At 53.1% G+C, this 23,750-nt stretch overlaps 3 protein-coding genes and 1 non-coding gene across 7 annotated transcripts in view; 3 read left to right on the forward strand and 1 right to left on the reverse strand.

Moving 5' to 3' along the window:
• Positions 1-689: 689 nt before the first annotated feature.
• On the forward strand, positions 690-4,364 carry BSND (barttin CLCNK type accessory subunit beta). Its single transcript, XM_058842812.1, has 4 exons — positions 690-1,022; positions 2,023-2,102; positions 2,428-2,670; positions 3,347-4,364. Exons 1-4 carry the CDS (start codon positions 846-848, stop codon positions 3,630-3,632), a joined length of 786 nt encoding a protein of 261 aa, XP_058698795.1. The 5' UTR covers positions 690-845; the 3' UTR covers positions 3,633-4,364.
• A 2,161-nt stretch (positions 4,365-6,525) lies between these two features.
• Positions 6,526-6,596, forward strand: TRNAG-CCC (transfer RNA glycine (anticodon CCC)). The gene has a single exon. It is a non-coding gene; the product is annotated as a tRNA-Gly (tRNA).
• Positions 6,597-8,573: 1,977 nt separating this feature from the next.
• On the forward strand, positions 8,574-17,009 carry PCSK9 (proprotein convertase subtilisin/kexin type 9). Of its 3 annotated transcripts, none has more exons than XM_058842262.1 (12): positions 8,574-8,896; positions 8,981-9,166; positions 9,280-9,403; positions 9,593-9,726; positions 10,076-10,217; positions 10,293-10,486; positions 10,600-10,783; positions 11,070-11,390; positions 11,424-11,668; positions 11,752-11,908; positions 12,156-12,337; positions 12,539-17,009. In XM_058842262.1, the coding sequence occupies exons 1-12, from the start codon at positions 8,759-8,761 to the stop codon at positions 12,698-12,700; spliced, it is 2,169 nt and encodes a 722-aa protein (XP_058698245.1). In that variant the 5' UTR covers positions 8,574-8,758; the 3' UTR covers positions 12,701-17,009. The 3 variants fall into 3 exon arrangements, with proteins under 3 accessions (XP_058698245.1, XP_058698244.1, XP_058698246.1); XM_058842263.1 differs by having other exon boundaries at positions 8,579-8,896; positions 11,070-11,240; positions 11,520-11,668; XM_058842261.1 differs by having other exon boundaries at positions 11,070-11,668.
• Positions 15,955-23,750, reverse strand: part of USP24 (ubiquitin specific peptidase 24) — a 60,514-nt gene continuing 52,718 nt past the window's right edge. For both annotated transcript variants that reach the window (XM_058842259.1, XM_058842258.1), the window contains 9 exons: positions 23,267-23,388; positions 22,693-22,806; positions 22,374-22,439; positions 22,034-22,100; positions 20,006-20,084; positions 19,352-19,427; positions 18,531-18,617; positions 17,963-18,073; positions 15,955-17,815 (listed from right to left, as the gene is read on the reverse strand). In XM_058842259.1, the coding sequence (XP_058698242.1) occupies positions 17,753-17,815; positions 17,963-18,073; positions 18,531-18,617; positions 19,352-19,427; positions 20,006-20,084; positions 22,034-22,100; positions 22,374-22,439; positions 22,693-22,806; positions 23,267-23,388 (785 nt within the window). In that variant the 3' untranslated portion in view covers positions 15,955-17,752. The remainder of the gene's footprint in view (positions 17,816-17,962; positions 18,074-18,530; positions 18,618-19,351; positions 19,428-20,005; positions 20,085-22,033; positions 22,101-22,373; positions 22,440-22,692; positions 22,807-23,266; positions 23,389-23,750) is intronic.

A 23,750-nucleotide genomic window follows, 5' to 3' on the forward strand; every position in this document is an offset into this window, starting at 1 on the left:
GGCTGAGGAGCTGCAGCCACATCTAACATACTGTTTATAATATAATTATTTGTCATAAACCTGGTGTATCAAGGGAATAAAATGAGGGAATAAATCAAGGGAATAAAACAAACACTGTCTGGCTGTTGGACGTGTGGTGGGAAGGAGACACCTTTTAACATCCCAGCTCCAACTTCAGTGAACACAGGGAACAGGGACACTCTGTCTTCACTTCTGCTGGGTGGATCAGCCTCACTCCATCCTTTTCTGGCTTTAGTTCCTCCTTCACAGCCCACTTGCTGCCCAGTGAGGCAGCCTTAGCATTCAGCCAGAGCAAGGCAGGGTCTGTTCCAAACCCACTGGCCTCCAAAAAGATCCTGGATCACTCCCTCTTTTTCTGTTGTAGTCCCACAGCCCCTGAGGACATGCTGGGCCCTGGTGTCCCCCTTACCTGGTGCTGTGCCAGCTCTGATTTATGAGCCCCAGTGCCCAGGGCTGGGAAAATCCCAAGAGCACCAGCTGATCTCTGTGTCCCCATCCCCGCAGCCCTGCTCCCCTCTCCCTCCGTGTCCCTTCCCCAGGCTGTGGTCTGGCTGAGTGTGCCTGCAGGGAAGGTTACCCGGACATGTGCAGGGTGGCTCCACTGGAGTGTGAACGGCAGGGCAGTGTTTGCATTCATTACAAACCCATTAAAAACTGGCTGGCTCAGCCCTGGGCAGGACCAGCTCAACGTGCAGCTGATCCTCAGCTCCTGGCAGCCTCTGGGGAGAGAAACCACTCCTTGCCTTACGCTGTGCTCGGCAGGCAGTGCCGCAGGTGAACGGCCTTCCCGAAATCTCTTCTCCCACCTCTTCCACCTGGAGCCCATGGCGGAGGAGAAGAATTTCCGCTACGCTTTCATCATCTTGGGTTTCTTCCTGGTGATGGTGGGGATGTTCATCATGAGCGTGGAAAAGCCTCAGTACTACATCACCTTCTGCGTCCTGGGTGTCCTGCTCGTAGCTGTGGGCATCACGTGGAGCATGTGCCAGTGCTACCCAAAGGTAGGATCCTTCCCACTGCTGAGCACGCTGCGGGGCTTGAGGGGAGGGAGAGAGCTTGAGCTCAGCTTGGGCTGCTCTGGATGTGCAGCCTCAGTTTCCCCAGGAGAAGCCAGCTGCAGCAATCTTGAGGGGGAATTGATTTGGGAGGTTTGTGCCCTGCTGATGCCTGCAGGGTGTGCCCTGTCTCCTTCACCCCCTGCACACCCCCTGAGCCTGGGGCTTTGCTTTTGGGCAGCAGGGAATTATCCCAAGGAAGTAAACTTGTGTTCATCTCTCCCATTCAGCCCCTTCCTTGGGCTCTGGGGCTTGGCAAGCTCCCAGGACCTCCCAGAAGGGACTGTTGTGGCCATGGAGGCCGGAGGGTCCTGGCCCCCTGAGCCCAGCCCTCCCCTGCCAGTCTCCTTGGCAGAGGGCACTGCCGGAGCGCAGAGTCCCTGCCCTGGGAAACTGGCCTGGCAGAAAAAGGACTTGTCCAAGGAGAGGGCATCTGTAGGACTGATCTGAGCACTGCTGGGTGGCCTGTCAACAATCTGGCTGCCCTCCAAAGTGTGGGGGAGACACCTCAGGAGCCAGGACCAGCTGGGACCTCTGAAAGCAGCTGTGCTTTCTGGGCTTGGGGTGAAGCAGAAACCAGCTACCCTCAAAGCTGAGCTCAGCCCCAGCTCGGAGGGAGATGTGGCTTTGCCACTGCGCTCGAGGCTCAAGGATGGTGTGGTCCCTGACCACTGACCTCCTGTGTGGGCCTTGGGACTCCCTCTGGGCCTGGGCACATGTGTGACTCCATGGGGGGAAAGGCACTGAGAGCAGGACTATGCTGGATTCATTCATTCCTTGCTGGTTTCCCTCAAAAAAGCCATTTCTGAGGAAAACATCTAAATACAGTGGGAAAAGACCCTAAACCCAGCTGAAGGGACACTCTGGCCCTTTTCCCACTAGGAGGGCCGAGGGACCCTGTGATGCCCAGCACATCCCCTGGGCTCTGCCTCTCTTTTCCCCCCAGATTACGTTCATCCCTGCGGACCTCGGGGTCGAGCGATTCCTGGACTACAAACCCATGGTGCTGCCACAGAAGGACACCGGGTGGGTCCCACAACAGGGTAATGTGTGTGCCCTGAGGCTGGGGACTGCTGCACCTCCTGCAGCACAAAATGCCAAGCAGGGATCAGGCTGAGAGAGACAAAGGCTGCCTGAGCCCCTCCAGGGCTGAGCCTGCATGATGCAGGGGCATGCAGAGCATCCAGTGATGTTCCTGCAGGCATCCCCTGCCTCTGCTGCTGGGGTGGGCCTTGGTGGCCTCTAGAGCCTCTTCCTCAGGTGATGGAGCCCTGTGTGCGTGTCCCTGAGCATCTCCCAGCTCCACGGGGTGCAGGGCTGCTCAGCACCCTTGTTGTCCCTTTGCCTGCAGCTTGGTTGCCCCCTGCCCCAACCAAGATGCCACCAGCACCTACGAGAAGAGCCTGCCATCCTATGAGCAGATCCAGAGGCAGGTGGTCAGCTTGGCTCCACTCCCACCCACGGCACAGCCCAGACCCCGCAGCTGCTCCCAGTCGGCCGTGCAGGCCAAAGCTGAGATCCACCGGGAGCTGGGGGGTGCTGGAGACCCCCTCCAAGACCTGGCACCTCGCCTGGAAACAGCAGCAGGCAGCTGGTATGTGACACCTGCAGGGTTGGGGTGGCAGTGGTGGGGTGTGGGGTGAACATGGGGGATCAGACACCCAATATTGAGGGTGGGGGACAATGCAGAGGGGTTTTGCTGCTCTCACAGCTCTGAGCCTCCACTGAAGGTCGGGTGGTGTCTCAACCCACGAGGAGACTCTGAACCGAATTATTTCCCAGGAGGAAATTTAGATGGTTGCAATTTGCATTTTGATGTTTGCGTTTCTGCATTTTGCTTTTATGTAATTTTATCAATATAAACAGCACCACACACAAGAATAACCCCAAATTCCTGGTCAGACTTTGGTAGAAATGAGAAGCCTGGCAGGTGACCCTCAAACCAGATGCCACATATGATGCCCAAGCATTGGTTTGGGACGTCCCAAAGGGCTCTGCAGGTGATGAGGGTGCAGTGCTTTCCCATCCCAGCTGTAGATTCAGGAAATGCAAGGATAGCCGCTACTTCACCCCATGGGCAGCAGGAACCCGGAGGGCAGGTGTCCCCAAAACGGCAGGCACCGAGGGCTGGGACAGGAACATCCCAGGGCTCTCCAGCCACCCAGCAAGGGTTCTGCTGATGCTGGGATGCTGCTCGAGCAGCAGCCAGGGGCTCCAGGGGGAACTGCAGCTCCTGCCCAGCCGCTTTTGGTGTAACCCTGTCCCCGCAGCCCCGCCCGGCCAGCCCCGGGGGATGCCCCGCTGGCATCCCTGCTGGAGGAGATGGACACACCATCGCTGGAGGGCTCCGTGCCCGGCAGCCCCACGCCACAGAGCCGGACCCTGCCCTCCGCCTCCCGCTCCGGCCGCACCCCGAGCAGCTCCCCGGAGGGGGGACAGCACCCCCGATCCCACTGGAAAGGTCCCGGGGAGGAGGATGACCTCTTCTACGGGCTCCAGGAGGAGCCGGATGCTCTGCTGAACGGCAGTGATAACCTTTTTGAGCCCGAAAACTGATTTCCTGGAGAGAATGGCCACTTGGCATGGACTCACCTCATGGAGGGGACACACAGGTCACAGCCTGGAGGAAAGGGCTGTCCCTGAAAGTGCAGTGGCCCCAGGCTCCTGGCTGCCCCTATGCCATGCTGCACCCCTTGTGCACACCCAGCCACACAGGAGGCTGTCATTTCCCCCAGACCCAAAGGGGATACACCAAAAATTCAACAGAACATGGGACAAGGCCCCCTCACCAAAGCCATTTGGGTGGGCACAGAGAAGCTGGGCTGGGCAGGATCTGGGCTAAATACTGTGCTTGGGAAGAGGAAGGATTGGCTGTGCTGTTTGGAACAGGATCAGGTTTAGGTAGGTAGAACATGCTCAATACAAGTGGGTTTTACCAGGCAGGGGTATCCTCAAAGTCTTTTTCCCACTTACCCAAGCTCTGTTGAAATTAAATTTCGGCCCTGAGTCTCCTGCAGCAGGCAGCCTTCATATCTCCAGGTTGGGAGGGGGGCGATGGAGGTGACAGATCGTGCTGTCCCTTATCTCCTGCACAAGGACCAGCTTCCAGCACTCTTGGGGGCACAGGAAGGGGACACAACTGACCCAAAATCCTGGTGATGGCACTTGAGGTGGTGGCTTTGCACACTGTCTGCTGGGCCAGTGTCAACAGCTGCAGGCTGGCACCCACCATCCCCAAACGTCCTGTCAATAATAATTGCTCCAAACCACGTGGATATGCCTCAGCCTGGTTTGTCACCACAACAGGGACAGCACAGGGGGCTCTCCACAGCCTGTCTCCAGCACACAGGGGAGCCACAACTTTTGGCTGCTGTGGGGATCTGTGAGGCTGAGCCTCCCCAGGGCAGCTGGGTTTGGATCAAAGCACCAGCAGATCCAACAGCACGGGGATGCTGAGAGTCCCCTGCTCTGTTTTAGGAAAGCTGGGCTGGATCTGCCTGTGCCTGGAATGGTCCCAGGAGGCTTGGGAGCACATGTCTGCTGGCAGAGGAGCACTTCAGCAAATTCCATGGAATCACAGAACTGAAGGGAGCTTTAAAATCCTGCAGTTCCAACCCCAGAAGCACAAAAGTGGGGGAGAGCTGTCCTGCAGCACCCAAGGGGAAGGGAGCACGAGAGCCCTGGAGGGATGTTCCCGTGTTCCCTTGTCACCCAAGGAGTGCTGGTACAGTGCAGGGTGTGCAAGAGAAGGCTGTAGCTGAGGTGTCACACCCCCTGACACTCCTGCTGCTGTCCCCTTTGCTCACCTCGGGGTCACCAAAGCAGACAGGGAGAAGGGCAGGGAGCACCTACACACTTGGGCTGTTTATGGCCAACAGGAGGGTGGGGAGTGAAGGCTCCAGTGTTGGCTAAACATTGCCACAGGATTGCCAGATGCTCTCCAGGAGGAAGCATTACCAGATGGATTGCGTGTTCTCAGCTCCTGCTTGTCCTTCCCAGGGTGGGGGAGCGAGGTGGCTCTGGGAATGCTGTTTGGATAGGGCCATGTCTCACTGGGTTTCAGAGGATGTCTGGGGTGGGATGTCATTCTGTGTCACTGCTCCTGTGCAGTGTGGGAATCTGCTAGAGACCCAGAAGCTTTTACCTATAGAACCACAGAATGTTTGGGCTGGGCAAGGACCTTAAAGATCATCTTGCTCTAAGCCCCCTGCCATGGGCAGGGATACCTCCCACTAAAGCAGGTTGCTCCAAGGCCCTTCAACCTGGCCTTGAATATTTCCAATGATGGGACATCCAGAGCTTCCCTGGGAAAACTGTGCCACGGCTTCACAGTCCGGCATCCCTCCCTGCTCTCCTGTAGTCTCTGTACTGGAAGGAGCAATAAGGTCTCTCTGGAGCCTTCTCCAGGCTGAACACTGTCAGAATTTCCTCACAGAAGGTGTTCCTACCTGAAGGCTTGGCACTAACTTTCATTTTTGGCAAAAGGAATCTGTTTTTCAGAAGTGTTTCTCCAGGCAGAGGCAGGGGAAGGGGCTGACACGGGGACCCTGTCCCCCTCGGAAGCCTTCACACAGCTGGATGTGCATCCCCCAGCCCTGGCACAGCATCCTGGAGATGAAGGACTCAGCTCCCGCGCCGGCCGAGGTTAAACATTGTGGGAATCGCGACATTCCTGCATGGAATTAGGCGCCTCCAGCAGCCCCGGGTCTGGCTCAGCAGGGCAGGCAGGTCCACCCACGCGTGTCACCGTGCCGGGACCCGCTGCTGGAGCCGATGGACGGGAAGGGGCTGGCAGTTCCACCCACGCGTGTCGCCGTGCCGGACCCGCGGCTGCAGCCGATGGATGGGGTCGGGCTGGCAGTGCCGGGACCCACGCGTGTCGCCATGCCGGACCCGCGGCTGCAGCCGATGGATGGGGTCGGGCTGGCAGTGCCGGGACCCACGCGTGTCACCGTGCCGGGACCCGCTGCTGGAGCCGATGGACGGGAAGGGGCTGGCAGTGCCGGGACCCACGCGTGTCGCCATGCCGGACCCGCGGCTGCAGCCGATGGATGGGGTCGGGCTGGCAGTGCCGGGACCCACGCATGTCACCGTGCCGGGACCCGCGGCTGCAGCCGATGGACGGCAAGGGGCTGGCAGTGCCGGGACCCACGCATGTCACCGTGCCGGACCCGCGGCTGCAGCCGATGGACGGGAAGGGGCTGGCAGTGCCGGGACCCACGCGTGTCGCCGTGCCGGACCCGCGGCTGCAGCCGATGGACGGGAAGGGGCTGGCAGTGCCGGGACCCACGCGTGTCGCCGTGCCGGGACCCGCAGCTGCAGCCGATGGACGGGAAGGGGATGGCAGTGCCGGGACCCACGCGTGTCGCCGTGCCGGACCCGCGGCTGCAGCCGGGGCCGGGCCGGGCCGGGCCGAGCCCTCAGGCCCGCGCGCCGCGGAGCTCCTCGCGCACCAGTGGTGTAGTGGTATCATGCAAGATTCCCATTCTCGCGACCCGGGTTCGATTCCCGGCTGGTGCAGTACAGGGCATCTCAAAGCTGAGAATATTAAGATATCTCCACACCCAGAGGTTCTCCAAAAATCCGTGGAGAAGTTCCCTTTTACCGACGGGATGCTCGACTCAGCCCAGTGCCCGCACCGCCCGGAGTCCCATCTCTCCCCCCGGAGGGACGGCAGCAGGGATTTAGGAACCCTTCCCCCTCGTTGAGGTCTTCTCCGATGACTCCTCTGCTCTCTCATTCCTCCCCCCTCAACAGGAGCTCCCCCTTTACACAGACACGCACGCCGGAAGCTCCGCAGGGAGCCAGGACCGAAACAGAGCTCTTTTGTACAAGGTGCAAAATTTAGGTTATTTCTGAATAGTTTCTCAATTAAAACAAAACAAAATAAAACAAAACCTTTCTTCAGATATCCATTCCCGGAGTGTGAGAGCTGGGCCTGATCCCTTTCCGGGCTCTGGGGTCAGATGTTCGTGCCAAGATTTCCATGGGTTCCTCAGCACGTGGAACTGCGGGGACCTCCGCCACCCCCTCCCTCGTCTTTGGGCTCCTTCCATCCTTCCCTGCGACACAGATTGTCCCCTGGGCTAAAACGAAGGGGAAGAGTGCAGGGAGAGGGAGACTGTCCCCCTTGAGACGGGTCCCCCCGTGCTCAGCTGTCTCAGAAGCCTCCTGAGGCCCCAATGGGGCGTTGTGGGACTTAGCAGCACTGAGGAAACTGAGCCAAAAATCAGGAGTGAGACTTGTCCCCATGATCAGTGTCCTGAAAGCCGACCCCTTCCCGTGTCAGCTCTCTGCAGTTACCAGAAACAGAGTCCAGGCACCCACTCGAGGTCTTATTAAAAAGATCAACATTTCCCATTCACATCCGTATTAAACACACACATATATAAACCATATAAACCGTCCACATCCTTATAAAACAGCTATATAAACCATTAATGTCCCCGTAAACCATACACATAATTATAAAAAGTGTTCATCCATTTAAAACGTATAGGTGCATACAAGCCATATACACAATTATAACGTGTACAGCCATGTAAAACATTCATACATATCATGCACATCCACACGAAATGCAGACATCTCTATAAAACACGTGCATCCATATAGAAATATAATCTCTGAGCAGCTTACAAATAACCAGTCAAAACACAAACATATTCCTATTTCCCTGAAAAGCCGGCAGCAAGGACGGGGTTTGCCGAAGGTCACTGGGGATGTGGGGCAGTGTGGGATCCCGATGCTGCGGGAGGGCAGAGGTGGGAAGCGGCGTGGAGACCCGCGGGAAAGCGCCGATATCATCCCCCAAAAAGGGCATTTGCGATGTGTGCCGCCTCTGTAAAAAATGCCCAAACAGGATTAGAGGATTTCACGGGAATTTATTCGTGGAGTGAGGCAGTAGGAGGCACATTAAAGCTTTCAGCCCTTTCTGAAAACAGTCCTTGAGCGGCTGCGCTTTGCTCGCCAGAGCCCCCAGCGATCCGCCGGGACTCGGGGTGAGCGCTGGCCCCATTTGCCCTCTCCCCGCGGCCCCAGCACCCCGCGCCCCCTCCCTCGGCCCCGTTAATGCTTAACCCGCCCGGCTGCACCGACGGGGCCGGCGGCCGTGGTGTGATCCCCGCCCCGCCGCGCTGAGCCCCGGCCGCACGGGCAGAGCCGCGGCCGCCGCTGCGCTCCGGGATCTGCGCGGGTGCGCTCCGGGATCTGCGCGGGTGCGCTCCGGGATCTGTTCGGGTGCGCTCCGGGATCTCAGAGCCGCGGGTGCGCTCCGGGACCTGCTCGGGTGCGCTCCGGGACCTGCTCGGGTGCGCTCCGGGATCTCACAGCCGGGGGTGCGCTCCGGCATCTCCGCGGGTGCACTCCGGGATCTCCGCGGGTGCGCTCCGGGATCTCCGCGGGTGCGCTCCGGGGTCTGCGCGGGTGCGCTCCGGGGTCTGCGCGGGTGCGCTCCGGGGTCTGCGCGGGTGCGCTCCGGCACCTCAGAGCCGCGGGTGCGCTCCGACCTCCCGGCTCCGCTCCAGCTGCCCGGCCCCGCTCCTGCCCTTCGACTGCGCTGCGGCCCCTCGGCCCCGCGGGTGCTCTCCGGCCCCTCGGCGGTCGCGCAGGGGGTCCCCGCCGGTGCCGGCCCCGAGGGTCGCGGCGTCTCCCGGCGCTGCCCGTCGGGGCGCGGGTGCGGGATGTCCCCGCGGGCGCTGGAGCTGGCGCTGGTGCTGGCGCTGGCGGAGTTGGTTCTGGCCCTGGGGGCGGCCGAGAAGGGGGAAGCCGCCGTCGGGGTCGCCCCTCCGGGACCCGCTGCTTTCCACCGCGCCGCCAAGGTGAGGAGCGTGGGGCGGGGGGACAGGCGCGCTCCGGTGAGTCTGTGTCCCCCGGAGCCAGCCCGGTGCTCGTGTCCCCCGCAGGCGTCGTGGCGGCTGCCCGGGCGCTACGTGGTGATGCTGCGGGCGGGCAGCGAGGCCGAGTTGCGGGACACGGCCCGGCGGCTGCAGGCTCGGGCGGCTCGGCGGGGACACCGGGCCGAGCTGCTGCACGTTTTCCACCTCCTGCCAGCCTTCCTGGTGAGGATGAGCAGCGACGTCCTGGACACGGTGCGTGGAGAGGAGGACAGGGTCGTGGCAGGGGACGGCAGCTGCGGTGGGCACTGCTGGGAGCGGCAGCCCCGGCCTTGGGGGGAAACGGGAGCTTTGTGTCCTCCCCGCAGGCGCTGAAGCTGCCGCAAGTGAAATACATTGAGGAGGATGCCTACGTCTTCGGCCAGAGCATTCCCTGGAACCTGGGCAGGATCGTGCCGCCGCAGCCCAGCTCAGGCGCCTACAGCCCTCCCAGTAAGCGCTGGAGTGTGTGAGGGGGGCGACTCTGAGGAAGAGTCAGGTCCCCTTTCCTTAACGTGAGGGATGGGAATATTCTTCTGCCCCATGGTGCTGCGGGTCTGGAGCTGCAGTTTGGGAGCAACCCAGGTGTTCTGAGCTGACCGTGATGGTGGTTGCCTTTCTCCCCTGCTGCATCCCTGGCAGATAAAGGTGACCTGGTCGAGATTTACCTGCTGGACACCAGCGTGCAGAGCACCCACAGGGAGATCGAGGGCAGGGTGACTGTGACTGGTTTCGAGAGTATCCCCGATGAGGATGCCACCCACTTCCACAGGCAGGCGAGTCCTGAGGTGCCACATGCTGCGTCCTGGCCAGAACACCCCCCTGCATCCGCCAAATCCTGGCCAGGCTTGTGAGGCTTTCCGGGACAAGGGAGACACTTGGCTGGAGCAAGATGCTGGGCAGGATGGGAAACGGGAGCCGTGGTGCTGAGCGAAATTGGGACCCTCAAGGCGGTCTATTTGGATATAGGGCTGAGTGGGGCAGGGTTTCTTTCTAGGAAACTGTTCTAGGGTGTGTGTCAGGTAAGAGGGAATCAGGGTGGGAAGAGGTGGGGACGATGTCGTGGGATTGCAAACCTGCTTTGATGCCATGGGCTGAGGCATGAAACTGCGGTGCCTGTGCCAGGCCAGCAAGTGTGACAGCCACGGGACACACGTGGCCGGGGTGCTGAGCGGGCGCGACGCCGGCGTGGCCACGGCAGCCAACATCCGCAGCCTCCGGGTGCTGAACTGCCAGGGGAAGGGCACCGTCAGCGGGACCCTCATGGGTGAGTGACCCCCTGCCCCGGAGAGGTGCAGGATCCCTCGCGGAGCTCCCTGCCATAGTGACTTGTCCCTCCCAGCCCTGGAGTTCGTCAGGAGGGCTCTGGAGGCTGAGCCGTACGCGCCGCTGGTGCTGCTGCCGCTGGCCGGCGGCCACAGCCCCGCACTCAACGCGGGCTGCCGGCGGCTCGCACGGGCCGGAGCGCTGATGGTGGCGGCCGCCGGCAACTACAAGGACGATGCCTGCCTCTACTCGCCTGCATCCGAGCCGGAGGTACGGGCTGTGGGGGACCCCTGAGGTGCCACCTCATCCCCTCCAGCTCCGGGTCGGCGGCGTGGGCTGGGGCTGAGCGCGCCATCCCTCCAGCGCTGCCCTGTCGCCGTCAGGTCATCACGGTCGGTGCCACCGACAGCGAGGACCAACCCGCCTCCATCGGCACCCTGGGCACCAACTTTGGCCGCTGCGTGGACCTGTTCGCCCCAGGGGACGACATCATCGGCGCCTCCAGCGACTGCAGCACGTGTTTCACAGCGCGGAGCGGAACCTCGCAGGCGGCCGCACACGTGGCAGGCGAGCTGCGCTTTGAGGGGCAGGGAGGGCTGGCCCTCCTCTTGCTGCTGCTGGCACAGGGCTTCAGGGATGCCTGAGCCGGGGGCGTTTTTGCGTTCCAGGACGCGCGGGTTCGGTTTGTGTCGTTGGGGCGCCGCAGCCCGCACAGCGCTCCCGCACCCCGCGTGTGGGCGATGGGCTGCAGAGATGGCTCCTCCCGTGTCCCTGGAGTTGAGCTGCCCACGGGAGCGCTGTGTAGGCGGCCGTGTCCCCTCTGGTTCTCACTGCGGCCCCCCGGGCTCTGCAGGCATCGCTGCCGTGCTGCTCAGCGCCGAGCCCCGGCTGAGCCTGGCCGAGCTCCGGCAGCGCCTCCTGCGCTTCTCGGCCAAGAGCGCGATGGGCACGGAGCGGGTCCCGGAGGAGCAGCGCCTCCAGACACCCAACAGCGTGGCTGCCCTGCCCTCCCGGCTGGGGACAGGTGAGGAGCTCCTGCAGGGCCGGGCTGGACGCTCGGTGCGGCGGCGGGGAATATCCCCTGAGCTGTGCCGGGCACGGCTGAGCCTGCGTGGATGGGCCGGGATGGGACCTGGTCGGTGCCGTGAGAGCTGGGTGTCACTGCGGGGACAATGTGGGTGTCAGTGGGTGTCACTGTGGGTGACAGTGTGGGTGACAGTGTGGGTGTCACTGTGGTTGTCACTGGGTGTCACTGTGTGTCCCCGCCGGTGTCCCCGCGGGTGTCGCCCCGGCCCCGTTGCAGAGGAGCAGCTGCTCTGCCGCTCGGTGTGGTCGGCCCGCTCGGGGCCCGCCCGGCTCTCCACGGCCGTGGCTCGCTGCTCCAGCGCCGAGGAGATGCTCAGCTGCTCCAGCTTCTCCCGCAGCGGCAGCCGGCTCGGGGAGCGCATGGAGGTGAGCAGAACGTGGGGGTGCTGCCCCGGGAGGGCCCGCTGGCCTCGGAGGGGTGTCCCCATCCCGTGCCGCCCCATCCGCAGGACAAGGCCGGGCAGAAGCAGTGCGTGGCCCACGGCGCTTCCCGAGGCCGGGGGGTTTATGCCATCGCCAGGTGCTGTACGTGGCCCAGGGATGAATGCCAGATCAACGCCAGCTCCCGGGAGGCCGAGTGCTCCCCAGGACACCACGTGCTGACAGGTAACGCCCAACACACCGGGTTACACACCTTCGAGCCTGGTGGGCATGGGTGTTTCTTCCAGAAAAACTCTGGGATTTGGGGGTAAAATGGTGGATGTGTTTGCTGGGGTGGCAGGGACGGGGTTCGTGTGCTCTGTGCATGGAGGGGGGAAGGTTCAGGGCTCTCTCGGGACATCCTTGGCACCCCTGTGCACACTGGGATGCTGCCGTGGCTGCCCGGTGCCAATATCCCCTCTCCCCCGGGCAGGCTGCAGTTTCCACTCGCCATCCGTGGGGCTGGGGGCCGCTGGCAGGCCCGTGCTGGGGCTGGGGAGGGGGCCCAGCCGCTGTGCCAGCAGGACAGAGGCGGTGGCACATGCCTTGTGCTGCCCCGCTGCCAGCCTCGAGTGCCGGCTGGAGGAGCGCATGGCCCCGGAAAACGAGGACAAGGTAGGGATGGGCCCTGCTCCCTGTGCCGTGCTCTTGTCTTTGTCTCTGCCTTCCTTCACTGCTGTCCCCACCTGCAATGGGACACCCCACCCAGCTGGGTGACAGCAGTCACATCACCCTGAAGCGATGTGGGGACGTCGGGGATGGGCAGGCCCCCGGCCCTGTGCTGACCCATAGATGATGAGCTCTCCTCCCCGTTAGGTGACAGTGTCCTGTGACGATGGCTGGACGCTGACGGGCTGTAATGCCATTCCCCAGAGCTCCATGGGAGCCTATGCCGTGGACAATTCCTGCGTGGCACCCGCTGTCCCTGGCAGCAGCTCGGCCACGGCCATCGCCATTTGCTGCCGGAGCCGGCAGTAGGGACAGGCTGAGCTGGAGGCTCCTGTGGCACAGCGGGGATGGAGGCTTGGCTGGAACGGTGTGACCCTGTCCCTTTCCAGGGCTTCCAGAACAATCCATGCTCTGACATGCAGCTGAGGACCTCCATGCTTGGGCTGCTGTGCTGGTGGGGGATGAGCTTCCCTCTGCCTCACACACACTGTGGTCAGGATGCAGGAGCAGCATCCAGAGCGGCCCTGCAAGAGCTCTCCAAGCATTCCCCCATGCAGCTGGAGCCCTGTCCCAGCACTGGAGCCATCCCAGAATCCTCTCCCTGCCCTGCACTGAGTTTTCCTATAAACACCCTGACAGAACAAGCCATGGTGTTGTCACCCAACACGGGAAAAATCCACCACCTTTTTAAAGAAAAAAGGATTGTGAGGCTCGCTCCTTCCTTTCCTGGTTAGCTGCTCATTAGTTGTCAGCTAATGCTGCTTAGCACCTGGAAAATCTTAGTTTAGCCATTTTTGGGCAGTTTTATAATTGCCTAATCGTATTCCTAGGAGACTTCTTTACTTCTGAGTCAAATACAAGGGCTGTAGTTTAAACAGCCTGCTTGGTTAATTAGATTTTTTATCTGCATTGCTATAGTCAGCTACTGCTTCATTAGTGCTTTTTTTGTTAAGTCAAAGTTAATGATCTGCTGGTGTTATGTGTTAACAGTTTCAGGTCTTCCCAAGACACATAGAACTGTAGGAGGCTGCAATTCCTTAAAAAAAAAAAAAAAAATAGGATGAAGAAAAAGCTTTCATAGCACCTTAGTTTTTACATTTGTACCTTAAATATTTATTTGGAGTTTTATAAATGAACATTTTATAAATGTCTTTTTAAAATAAAACTTGCAGACCTGTGCTTTTGTGGTCCGTTGTCTGGCTTCATAGACATCCCCCTGGGGAACTGGTCTGGAAGAGGGAAGGGGGATCCAGCAGGGATTCTGCTCACCCCAAGAGCAGCCCCAGGCCCCCAGTGGGATCCAAGGTGCTCCTGGATGACAGCTGGCACTGTTGGAAGCTGGCACAGCCAGCACAGGGCCCTTGCCCACAGCTGGGTTGTGCTCTGGGACTGTGTTATCCACACAAACACAAGACCAAAAGTTTGTTTTAACAACAGAGGTGCAGGGCAAGAGCTTCCAGTTATGGAAACAAACATCACCCAGCTTTGGGAATGTGCCCTTGAACTTGCATTGTTCCTTCACTTGGGAAGGGCTGGAGCCCCAGGAAGGAAACAAAGCTTGGCTCAGAGAGATGCCAACAGCAGGGAAAGGCTGAGAAGCACTGAGATACACCAGAAGCCACCAAAGCTGGGTCTCACTTTTCTCTCAGTGTTTAGCAGCCTCCTGGTACTACAATATATAATTTCTGTGGTGTTATCTGAGGATAGATGAAAAAAGATGCAGTTTGATACCATAAGCTCCAGGTTAACCTGTCAGACTTGGCTGGGTTGGGTGTTTTTCCTAATACAAAAGCCCCCTGCAGTTCTGTTACTCTGGCTTTAATTGGCAAGAGAAGACAAACCCAGCACAAAACATCACTTTGAAAGGTTGAAACTAATTCCAACTTGTTAAATAAAGCTGGCAAAAGCCCAACCCTAATCTAAACATGTAATTATATAACATGGACATAATTACAGCCCATAATTTGATCAGCTGGAACCTGAATTTTGCACAAAGAGGCAGAAAAGAAAAAAGGATGTCAGCCTGAGAGCTCCTGGACAGCTCTGACACCAAGGGTGATTTTTCAGCAGACTCCTTGGGCCGTCACCTCTGAAAACACACATCAGGATTTCAGCTCTGCTGCCTTCCCTGGGAGAGGGGAGGATACAGCACAAGGTGTGAGCATGTTCCACGCCTGATAAGCCAGACAGAGCTTCTCCAGCTCAATTCAAGCCTTCATAATCCTGGTGGAAGGAAACAATATTAAAAGATTAGCCCTTACTTTGTGCCTTGTACGTGGGTAGGTGGAAAAGCCTCTCACATTCAGGAGAGCAGGGCTGATCCCAAGGATGCTCATCCCAGTGCTGGCAGCAGTTTGCAGTGCCCAGTCTGTGCTCCCAGGACCACCAGTGGAGAGCAGAGGCTGGTTCAGGCTGGAAAAGTGAAAGTCCTTGTCCTTAGAGCAGGTGACAAAGGCAGAGTGGGGATGGCAGCTCTGGCTGTAGCTCCTGGTTCCCAAATAAGTGAGTAATGGAACAGCAGCTCCATGTGCACCTCTCTGCCCCTTGCCCCCGTGGGAGGCAGGATGAATTCACGCCCAGCTCGCCCACAAATCTTGGATCTGACACACAAAATCCGCTCTAATCCGCCACTGTGAGCGTGGCCAGGGTAAATCACTCTGCTGAGGCCAGGAGAGGCTGCACAGAGCTACAGGTGTGACAGTGCCCCAGCACATGCCCTGGCATGAGGACAAACAGCAGCTCCAGGGCCACTCAGCTGCTTCCACTGACTCTGGGCAGGAGCCAGAGTAGCAATCAGGGCACCCCTGAGGAGCTCAGCATTTGCAGGGCTGGCCTGAGGAGGTTCAGGATAAGAGAATCAACAAGACAAGAGCGTAGCAGCGTGTGCACAGTCTAAAGATTACAATAGTTTTCTGTGAAAGGAATAACTTTATTCCATTGACCAGGAATCCCAAGACTGTTCATCAAGACTGCCTATTTTTCCAGTGCCAAATGTCTACTCATTAATCGGACAATATCTCCCCGAGTGCTCACAGGCAGGCTGTGGCTGCTCCTCACTGAACATTTTGTAAGCTGTATAAAAACATTTTCATCCAAAAAGATTGGCAGTAAAAATTACAACATATAAATGCATCACAATTTACACAAAAACTAGTTGTTTTTTTTGTCGTTTTTTTTTTGGTTTTTTTTTTGTTGAACTCTATTTTCCAAAAAATAATCTTCAGCAGGTTCAAATGACAGCAGCTGGAAAAAAAAAATAAGTGACCAAGTATCATCTTATTGCAAATTATAACCACTGACTTTGTACAAGCGTGAGCAGAACCGTGAAAAAGTTTGTATTGGTTTCAAGTATACACAGTGGTGATGAGCCATCCTGATGCAATTCCCACCAATGCTTCCCTGGGCCTGTGGCTATCGAGGATGTTGTTTCCATAGGAAATAACAGGAACCTGAAGTGACAAGTGGTGCCAACCCACAGGAACATGACCAGCTTCTCCCACCACATCACCGCTGTGTACTGACTCCTTGGGAAGATTCATGAGCCATTCCCAAAGCATTTGGGGGGTGGGGGAAGGAAGGAAAGGGGGTGTCCGTAAGAAATGATTGGCTCAAAATTAATTTAAAACGCGTCACGTTTCAAATGTCCCGGCACATCATCAGAAACATTTATAAAATGCTAACTCTGCCGTGTGTCTGTGAAGATGTTGTCTGGAAAAGGAAAGGGAGAGGCTCACTAGGGTGCCCCCCTGCCCCTGCACTCCGTGACGCCGGCTCTCCTACCCCACAATAAGTTACGAAGCTGTACAGCTGACATCACATCCCGTGGTTACTTCCAACAGTGAAATGACTGGTTACTTTCAATATTAGTGCACAACAGTGAAAAGCTGTCTGCTGCTCCGTGTTTTGGCAGCAGCGTGTGAAAAGAAACAAAAAAAGGCACTTTTTGGCTGGTTGTGCCTTTAACTTGGCAAATTTGTCTATTCTGGAGGTACCCAGGCACTCCTTAAGATGTCCCCCGTTTCTGTGCATGTTTGTTTATATAATTTTTTTAAAGTAAGGCAGAATCCATAAATAAAGGCAAAAAGCAGTGCAGAAAATGTGACGAACACAAAATGTACAAAAGATGAAGTTAGTTGGCACAAAAGAAGCTTGAATCCAGAGCCAGAAATCACTGAACTGCACTTGACATAGAAAATAAAACTGTGCTCAAATCATCCCAACTGGTTTCCAGTTATTTGTGAGCAAATTAAAAGAGCTGTGATATTTTAAACGTTGCCTGGTCAAGTGAAAATACAAACAAAGCCAATTCTTTCTTTCCCCGTGTTAAAATTGCTATAAAATCTGCACAACAGTGTTCCCAGCTCACTCAAGGAATTATTCATCATATACAACCAATACCAACTTTCTCAGTAATTTCAAAGCATAAGCAAGTGATTGCAGATCCATGACTGAGACTACATTTTATTCAATATGTCTCCAAAGGTTAAAAAAATTCAATGAGTAAAACTGCAACAGAATTCCTTCTTAAAGTGCTTTTTTCTTTTAAACTACTCATTAACTTTTTTTTTTTTTTTTTAAATTCATCAACATCCTTGAATAATAAATGCTTGCATACCCAGAGAACAAAGCTTTTCTTGTACTGCCCTTCCCAGTTGTCTGAAGAGTTTTTGGAAGGGTACTGGGAAAGATGACTCATTCCAGAGCTCCTTAACCAAAACATTCTGTAAGGAATCACTCTTCTTACAGAGCAATCCTGCTGATCTTTCTCATCAAGAGCTTTACAAATTAGCAGGGAGACATATTAAATACAGAAGTCCTTATGTAAACCCATTCTTTAACTAATATTTTACAATGAAATGTAACTCATCACACATCTTTACAGAAAATTGAATATTCCTATTCAATATTATCAGAAAGATTAAAAATTTGCCCTCCATACATAAGGGCAGTCTGTTTCTTTTTTTTTTTTCCTGTATAAAAACCAAAAGAATTTTTTTTTTTGCAGCATCACAGAAAAGCAACAGTTTTACATTCACTCATTTAATGTTCACATAAAAATTCAACCACTAGCGTTTGTGTATTTGATAAAATCTTCTTGACAAACTTGGTTTCGGTGTTTTGGACTGTCACAAGCTACTGCAGGTGAAGATGCAGTTTTCTAGACCATTTGTTGATCTGAAGCCTTTGTGGCTAAAAAAATGCTTTTATCTTTCAGGGAAACAACCTCTTCCAGCATCTCCTCTGGTCCTGTAAAGCCACTGCTCCCCCAGACTTCCCATGGCATAAGCAACACGACTCCAGTTCCAGCAGGTACCAGGCATTGAGTATTTGAGTTGGTTCCTGTGTTCACAGGGATCTCCTCTAAGGGTCAACATCATCAAGGTCACTTTTAGGCTCCCCAATCATCATAGGAGACTCTGAGCCCTTTCAAACACACAAGGGATGGGGAGAGAAGGACATGGTCACTTTTGTAAGATGCACAGTTATTGTGTGGATGGTTCTGACCCAAGCCCCAGGGACCAGCTGCCCCACAGAGCCACACAGCAGAGGGTAAATCTGCCCTTATTTTACCTGCTGCAGGTGCCTCTCTCCGTTCTCATTGGCAGGGCTGCTTTCTGACCCATTGCTGCTTCCAGACTGATCCTTCTCATTCAGCAGGGCTGTGGCATAGGCCAGAGTGTCCTGAGTTGGAAACAGTCCAAGAGAGTGTCAGGGGTCATAGTGATCCCTTCATTTCACAATTATTATTTTTAAAATTTTTATTGTTTTATTATTATTGTTTTTAAACAATAATAGCTGCTGCAGTGAGACAGCCGAGTCACCACAGGTAATTATGAGTATTCACTAATATCACTCAAGGGTTAATTTTTTTCAGGAACAGCCACAGGGTCTGAGCTTCTAAAGGAAAAACAGCCTGAAGTGCACTGAAATATCACAGAATCATTAAGGCTGGAAAAGACCTTTTAAGATCATCAAGTCCAACTCTCAAACCAGCACCACCACCATGTTCATCACTAAACCATGGCTTCACATTTTTTTTTTAACACTTCCAGGGATGGTAACTAAAGCTGCCAAACCCAGATGCTTTCAAGAAAAGAAGTAAGCAAGGTTAACATCCTCTGCCAGGACTGACACATACCTGTGCTGAAATAGTGCGCTGGAAGGTTTTTGCAGTGGATGTTTCATTGGACACGTTACTCTGGGGAGCCCAGTAATGTTCAGACATCTGCATAAAAAGCCAAGAAAGCCGTAAATTTGCCATTTGATTTTCACTTGTGTAAAGCCTCAACCACTTGTGATGGTGGGTGAACTAAGTCTGGAACAAGCTTCCTGAATTCTCTGGCAGTGAGCTGGAGATCTGGGGCACAGACACTTTAAATGCAGCCACAAAGTTTATTGTCCCTCAGCTGAAACCAACTTCTGCTGAGCTCCAAGTTTGCAAAGTGTCCTTGGATATTTATGAAAGATATGTTGGCCAAACTGTGCTGAGTTTAGAGGGAAGAACAAACACTACACGTGTGGGAGGAAAAGCTGTATCAGTTAACAGCTGTGCTTTGTGCAAAGCTGTGATGATTCTGTAAGGAATCCAATCATTTAAACATTCTCCTGCATCAACACACAGGCAATGGAAAACTGTTTTTCTTAAAAAAAAAAACCTGAAGCCTTCCAATATGAATACAGTGGCACTGAAGGCTTCCCACATAGCAAAGAATAATCACTGCAACCATTCACACTTGGTTTTATTCACTGTAAATGCATTTATGCCTGGAACACGTGTGGGGCTACTGAAGTTCTGGCATTGCATCAGATTTAGTTGCATCGAAGTAGTCCTTGTGAAAAATGAAGTAGCTTGTATTTTGTCTTTAGAGCCATCTCAGTGAGCCATGCAGAGGATGGAGATTATCTATCCATGATGAGTGTTGTAAACAAGTGACAATTTCCCTTTTACAGCCAAATTACCTTTTTCTGTAACCACTGCACAGCCCAACTCCAGTGGTGTGAATTCTCCTTGAAGTAATCTTTTGCAGTAGAGCACCTTGGGAATTGAAATTATATTCATTAGTCAGGAACAAGGCATTCTGGCCAACACAAAAACAAAATACAAAGACTCCTCTCTCTTTGCACTGCTGCCCTCTGTGTGCATTGTTATCACTGCAAACTGACTTTAACTCTACAGCCCTGTTGTTAATTGAATTAGCAAGAGCAATAATGCCCAGTAAAATTTACTCAAAGCAATCTACTCCACAGGTTCACATATTTCAGAATTATGCTTTATCAGGACATATGCCAAGCTCTAAACAAAGAGAATTTAGGAATCATAATATTTCAAAAATCTGGAACAGTGTCCCTGTGTTTATCTGGTGTTAATGTCAGACTCCTGCTCTGCAGATTGGCCTTTTTCTTTATAAATAGAAATTACCACTTGTTACCTGAGCAATCCCTTCAGGTACCAACCAGTAAAAATTTCACTTCATGCTGGCATGTGTGTTACCAAGACCTTGCACCAGCAACAAAGCATAAAACTGATCAAAAAGAGGAGTAGTAGGTTTTATAATAGTCACAGATGGATCTAAGGCAGGGATGAGGTTAAACTCTGAAACCTTCATTACTCACTTCTGAGCCAGAGTTACCAGGAACTTGACACACTGGTAGCAACGGCTGCTGTCCACGTGGTTGCTGTGGTGCATCAAGGCTGTGGGGAGAAACACATGGATTAGAAACCACAAACCAGATTTCCATGTACCAGCCAGTCTGGAAACAAAGATGAAGCTAAAATTTTAAGTTAGGGAATAGATTTTGTTTCTACAGATGTTAGCATAAGTATTTGTGTTAAACACAAATGCTGTAAGTGCTGGCAGTCTTGAGTACTTCCACAACTCTACTGGATTAAAAATAGAACTGCTGCATTTTCACTTTGATCTTTCAAATGCAGTACCTGAATTTTAAACAGCCCTAATGCAGTTATTCTTCCCCTATAATCCATTCTATGTTAGATAATCACTATGGTTACATTTGTCTGAAGGAAAAAAAAAAACTGTCTGAAACCCCCATAAATGAACCAGATCACCAGCTTCCACCTGGATCAAAGTTTGCAAAGCCAGAGGAATGTTTAAAGCTTCTTCACATAAACAAGCATAGCAGAATTCAACAGCCATGAAACTGTTCCATGGGAGACTCGGGCAAAACCCCAGGCCATTCCTACCAAGATGTTTCTATACAATGAATTCCCACCTCTTTAGCAAAATTCTTTGACTGAGGAGAAGCACAAAGATTTCCACGGAGCTGCCCCAATCAGATTTGCTACTCAAAAGTTGCTCTGTCCATAGCAGTCAGCAAAGAACCCTGTAGTGAAACCTCCAAAGCTGGGAAAAATTGTTTGGGAACCGCAAATTGCCAGTTTTAATACTGTTGAAGCAGAGCAGATGATTAACATTACAGCACTGCTGTACTACAAATTATGCACAGACATCCTATTAAGGACCACCAAAACCTATTATCTGCTGATTTCCCTTTCCTGGATTAAAACTAGTCAATGTGAGGGATGCTGTTCAATGCTGTTGTGAGGAAACTTCAAGGTAAAACTACAACTTTCACTCCCAAACCTCAGGGCAGTTCTCAAAACCTTCAACATAAAAATCCAATTGAACACTTGCACTTCTCCTCTGCAGAGGAAAAAAGGTCATGTATTGCCCGAGTTACAGCACAGAATTGGTCCAACTGGGACCAATTTATCCAGAAATTAAAATAATCACTTAGCTATTCTCTTACACTGCTGCACATTTCCTTCTCTGCCATCAGCCATACATGGAGACTACTAAACAGGGGAACACTGATGAGAGAAACAAAGAACAAAGCTAAATATTCCTTCTCACTAAATCAAGATCCAAACTAACTGAAGGTGAAAGCCACAGTCTGAAGCAGCTCCTCACCCAAACAGCCATGAAAGAGCTGCTCTAACCCATCAGAGGGGCTCTCTGTGTTACCCCACATTTCATTTACACACCAAAGCTGCTCCCCCTGATGCACATGAAATAAGCTCTCTTTACTTCTGGGATTTTTCTGTTGCTTTTGAATGCTTCAGTAACCTCACTTCAGTGAAGTTTTGTATGTAATGGAAACACAACACTCTGTATGAGCAGCAACAGGTGGGAGCCACCTGTCCCACTGCAAGGCTCTACTGCAGCTAGCAGGGCAAGCATCCTGCTGTGCTGAACCATTTTCTTTTATGGTAATTAGGATGCTGACAAAACAAAAAGTCTGGCAGTTTCTTGAGAAATGTAAGAAATAAAAAAATAATTTTAAGGTTACAGGATTCAAACTGTTCCTCTATTATGGTAATCAAAGGTACTTTTCTTCCCCCTCCCCCATTACACATACACCCTGATCTGCCCCTTATTTAAATAAGTTAGCTCTTTTTCCCAGTTCAATTCCTTTCTAGTTTGCTGTCACTATAACATTCCAATGCTTAATTTGGATTTTCTTAGAGCATTTTGGAGCGACAGTGGCCAAATGAAATGTGTCAAGTTTTTTTCCCTAAGAAGTAAAACAGTTTAGGAGGATTAGGAACCAGGAAATGGAGTGAACCACTAGAACCATCAGGGTCAGTAGGAGACAGGAGTGTTCACCCACTGGCTTACTTGCCTATTAATCCATTTTCAGTTTCAAAGGCAAACTTGATGCGCTCCACTTGTAATGGGTCTTCAATAACCTGTTAGGAAAGAAAAATAATCAACTTAGGTAAATTGTGTGTGATGATGCATCTATTCTATGGAATGGTTTTACCCACCCCCACATGCAGAACAAGAAAGACTGTGAAGTTTCACATGTCACTGGATTATCAAGACAGAAATTCAGGAATTAATGAAACTTCAAGATGAAGGATTAAAATGTGTGGATGTTGAAATTACCAATGCACTCCCGACGTTTTTCATTACACATCAATACAAAATCTATTCTGTACAAGTCTTTACCCTTCACCTACCAGGATCTCATGGAGTAACTGGAATATGTTTTTCAGTTCATGAGGAGGAGCAGTTTCCAGCTGAGTCTGTGTGTAAGAAACAAAGTTACTTAGCAAAATACGCTGATGAAGCAAAGAATTTCAAGACAGCTTTACAGATTTTTGAGAATTAATTAATTTAAACAGTAAAGGCCTAAGAAAACCTAAACCCCACACCCTCTCCAAATCCAACAAAACTGTACTGATTGTTCTGCGGTGCTGTTACAACGCACAAGACACAGGATGACCAAAGCCCGTGAGAAACACTGATGGGACAGGCGTGTCCTGGTTTTGTGTGTACCTTGATGAAGTGCAGCACAGTGAAGGAGAAGTGCTCATTGCAGAAGCAGCAGTACACCACCATCTCGATGAGCACCGACAGCGACCCCGTGAGCTCCCGCAGCGCGTGCATCACCTGCGGGCAGAGCACACCCGTCACACACAGCACACGGCTGCCTTCCCCAAAATAAGTCTGTAACACAATGTTTGTCCTTCCCAGGAAGGATGCAGCCCTTTTTCCCCAGAGCTTGCATGGCCCAGGAGGCTGAACCCCTGCCCTCACAGCATTCCTTCAGCTCCTGATGGCCACCTCCAAGAGCCTGGTCAAACATCATCCATTAAGTCAGATCAACTCAAGTTAGCATCTGCATTTGACATGGTAAAAAGTTGCATAAGCCCCTGCAAAATTTGCTTAAAACCCGAAGTTTAGGGATATACTAGAATATGAAGAGGTCAAGAAACTAAAGGTGCCTTCTTGTTTAGGCTCAAAGTAGCCACTGCTTTTGGATAATCAGTGTTTTTCATGAAAGGATATGTCAAAGGAATGCATCAGGTGAGTTTTTAGGTTCAAGCAGGGCAGAATTTAGAACAGATACCTCCATTAAGTAGGGTTTCCCCTCAGACAGGAATAGCAAGGCTTCCACTTCCTCATGGAGCGCCAGAAGTGGCCCTGAAGTGGTGATGCTGAGAGGTGGACGCTGCTTAAAGAGACCAGGAGCTATAACAGCAAATACAAAAACAATCCACTCATAGATTAGTTTGTTCTAACACACCTTGAAGACACTGCTGCTCATTTGGCACCATGAAATCCCCCATGACACTCATCTCAACTAGTTTATAGCTCATGTGCTACCACTCCAAGTAACAAATCTCTTGCACACTGAAGTGTCACTTGTTTTAGTCACAGCAGACAAAAGAACTGCAGGAAGGTCAAAGCAAAATGTCCACAGACTATCAACTTTGAGCTTTAGTTTTGCTCCCAATCACTCTTGCACATTTATCATATCCAAAATATTTATAATTCTCCTGTTATCTTCTGATTTTTGACTGCTTTCAACCTCAGAGAGAAATTAAGCTATT

The sequence above is a fragment of the Poecile atricapillus genome, chromosome 7 (genome assembly GCF_030490865.1).
Source record: "Poecile atricapillus isolate bPoeAtr1 chromosome 7, bPoeAtr1.hap1, whole genome shotgun sequence".
In the NCBI taxonomy this organism is placed as follows: domain Eukaryota; kingdom Metazoa; phylum Chordata; class Aves; order Passeriformes; family Paridae; genus Poecile; species Poecile atricapillus.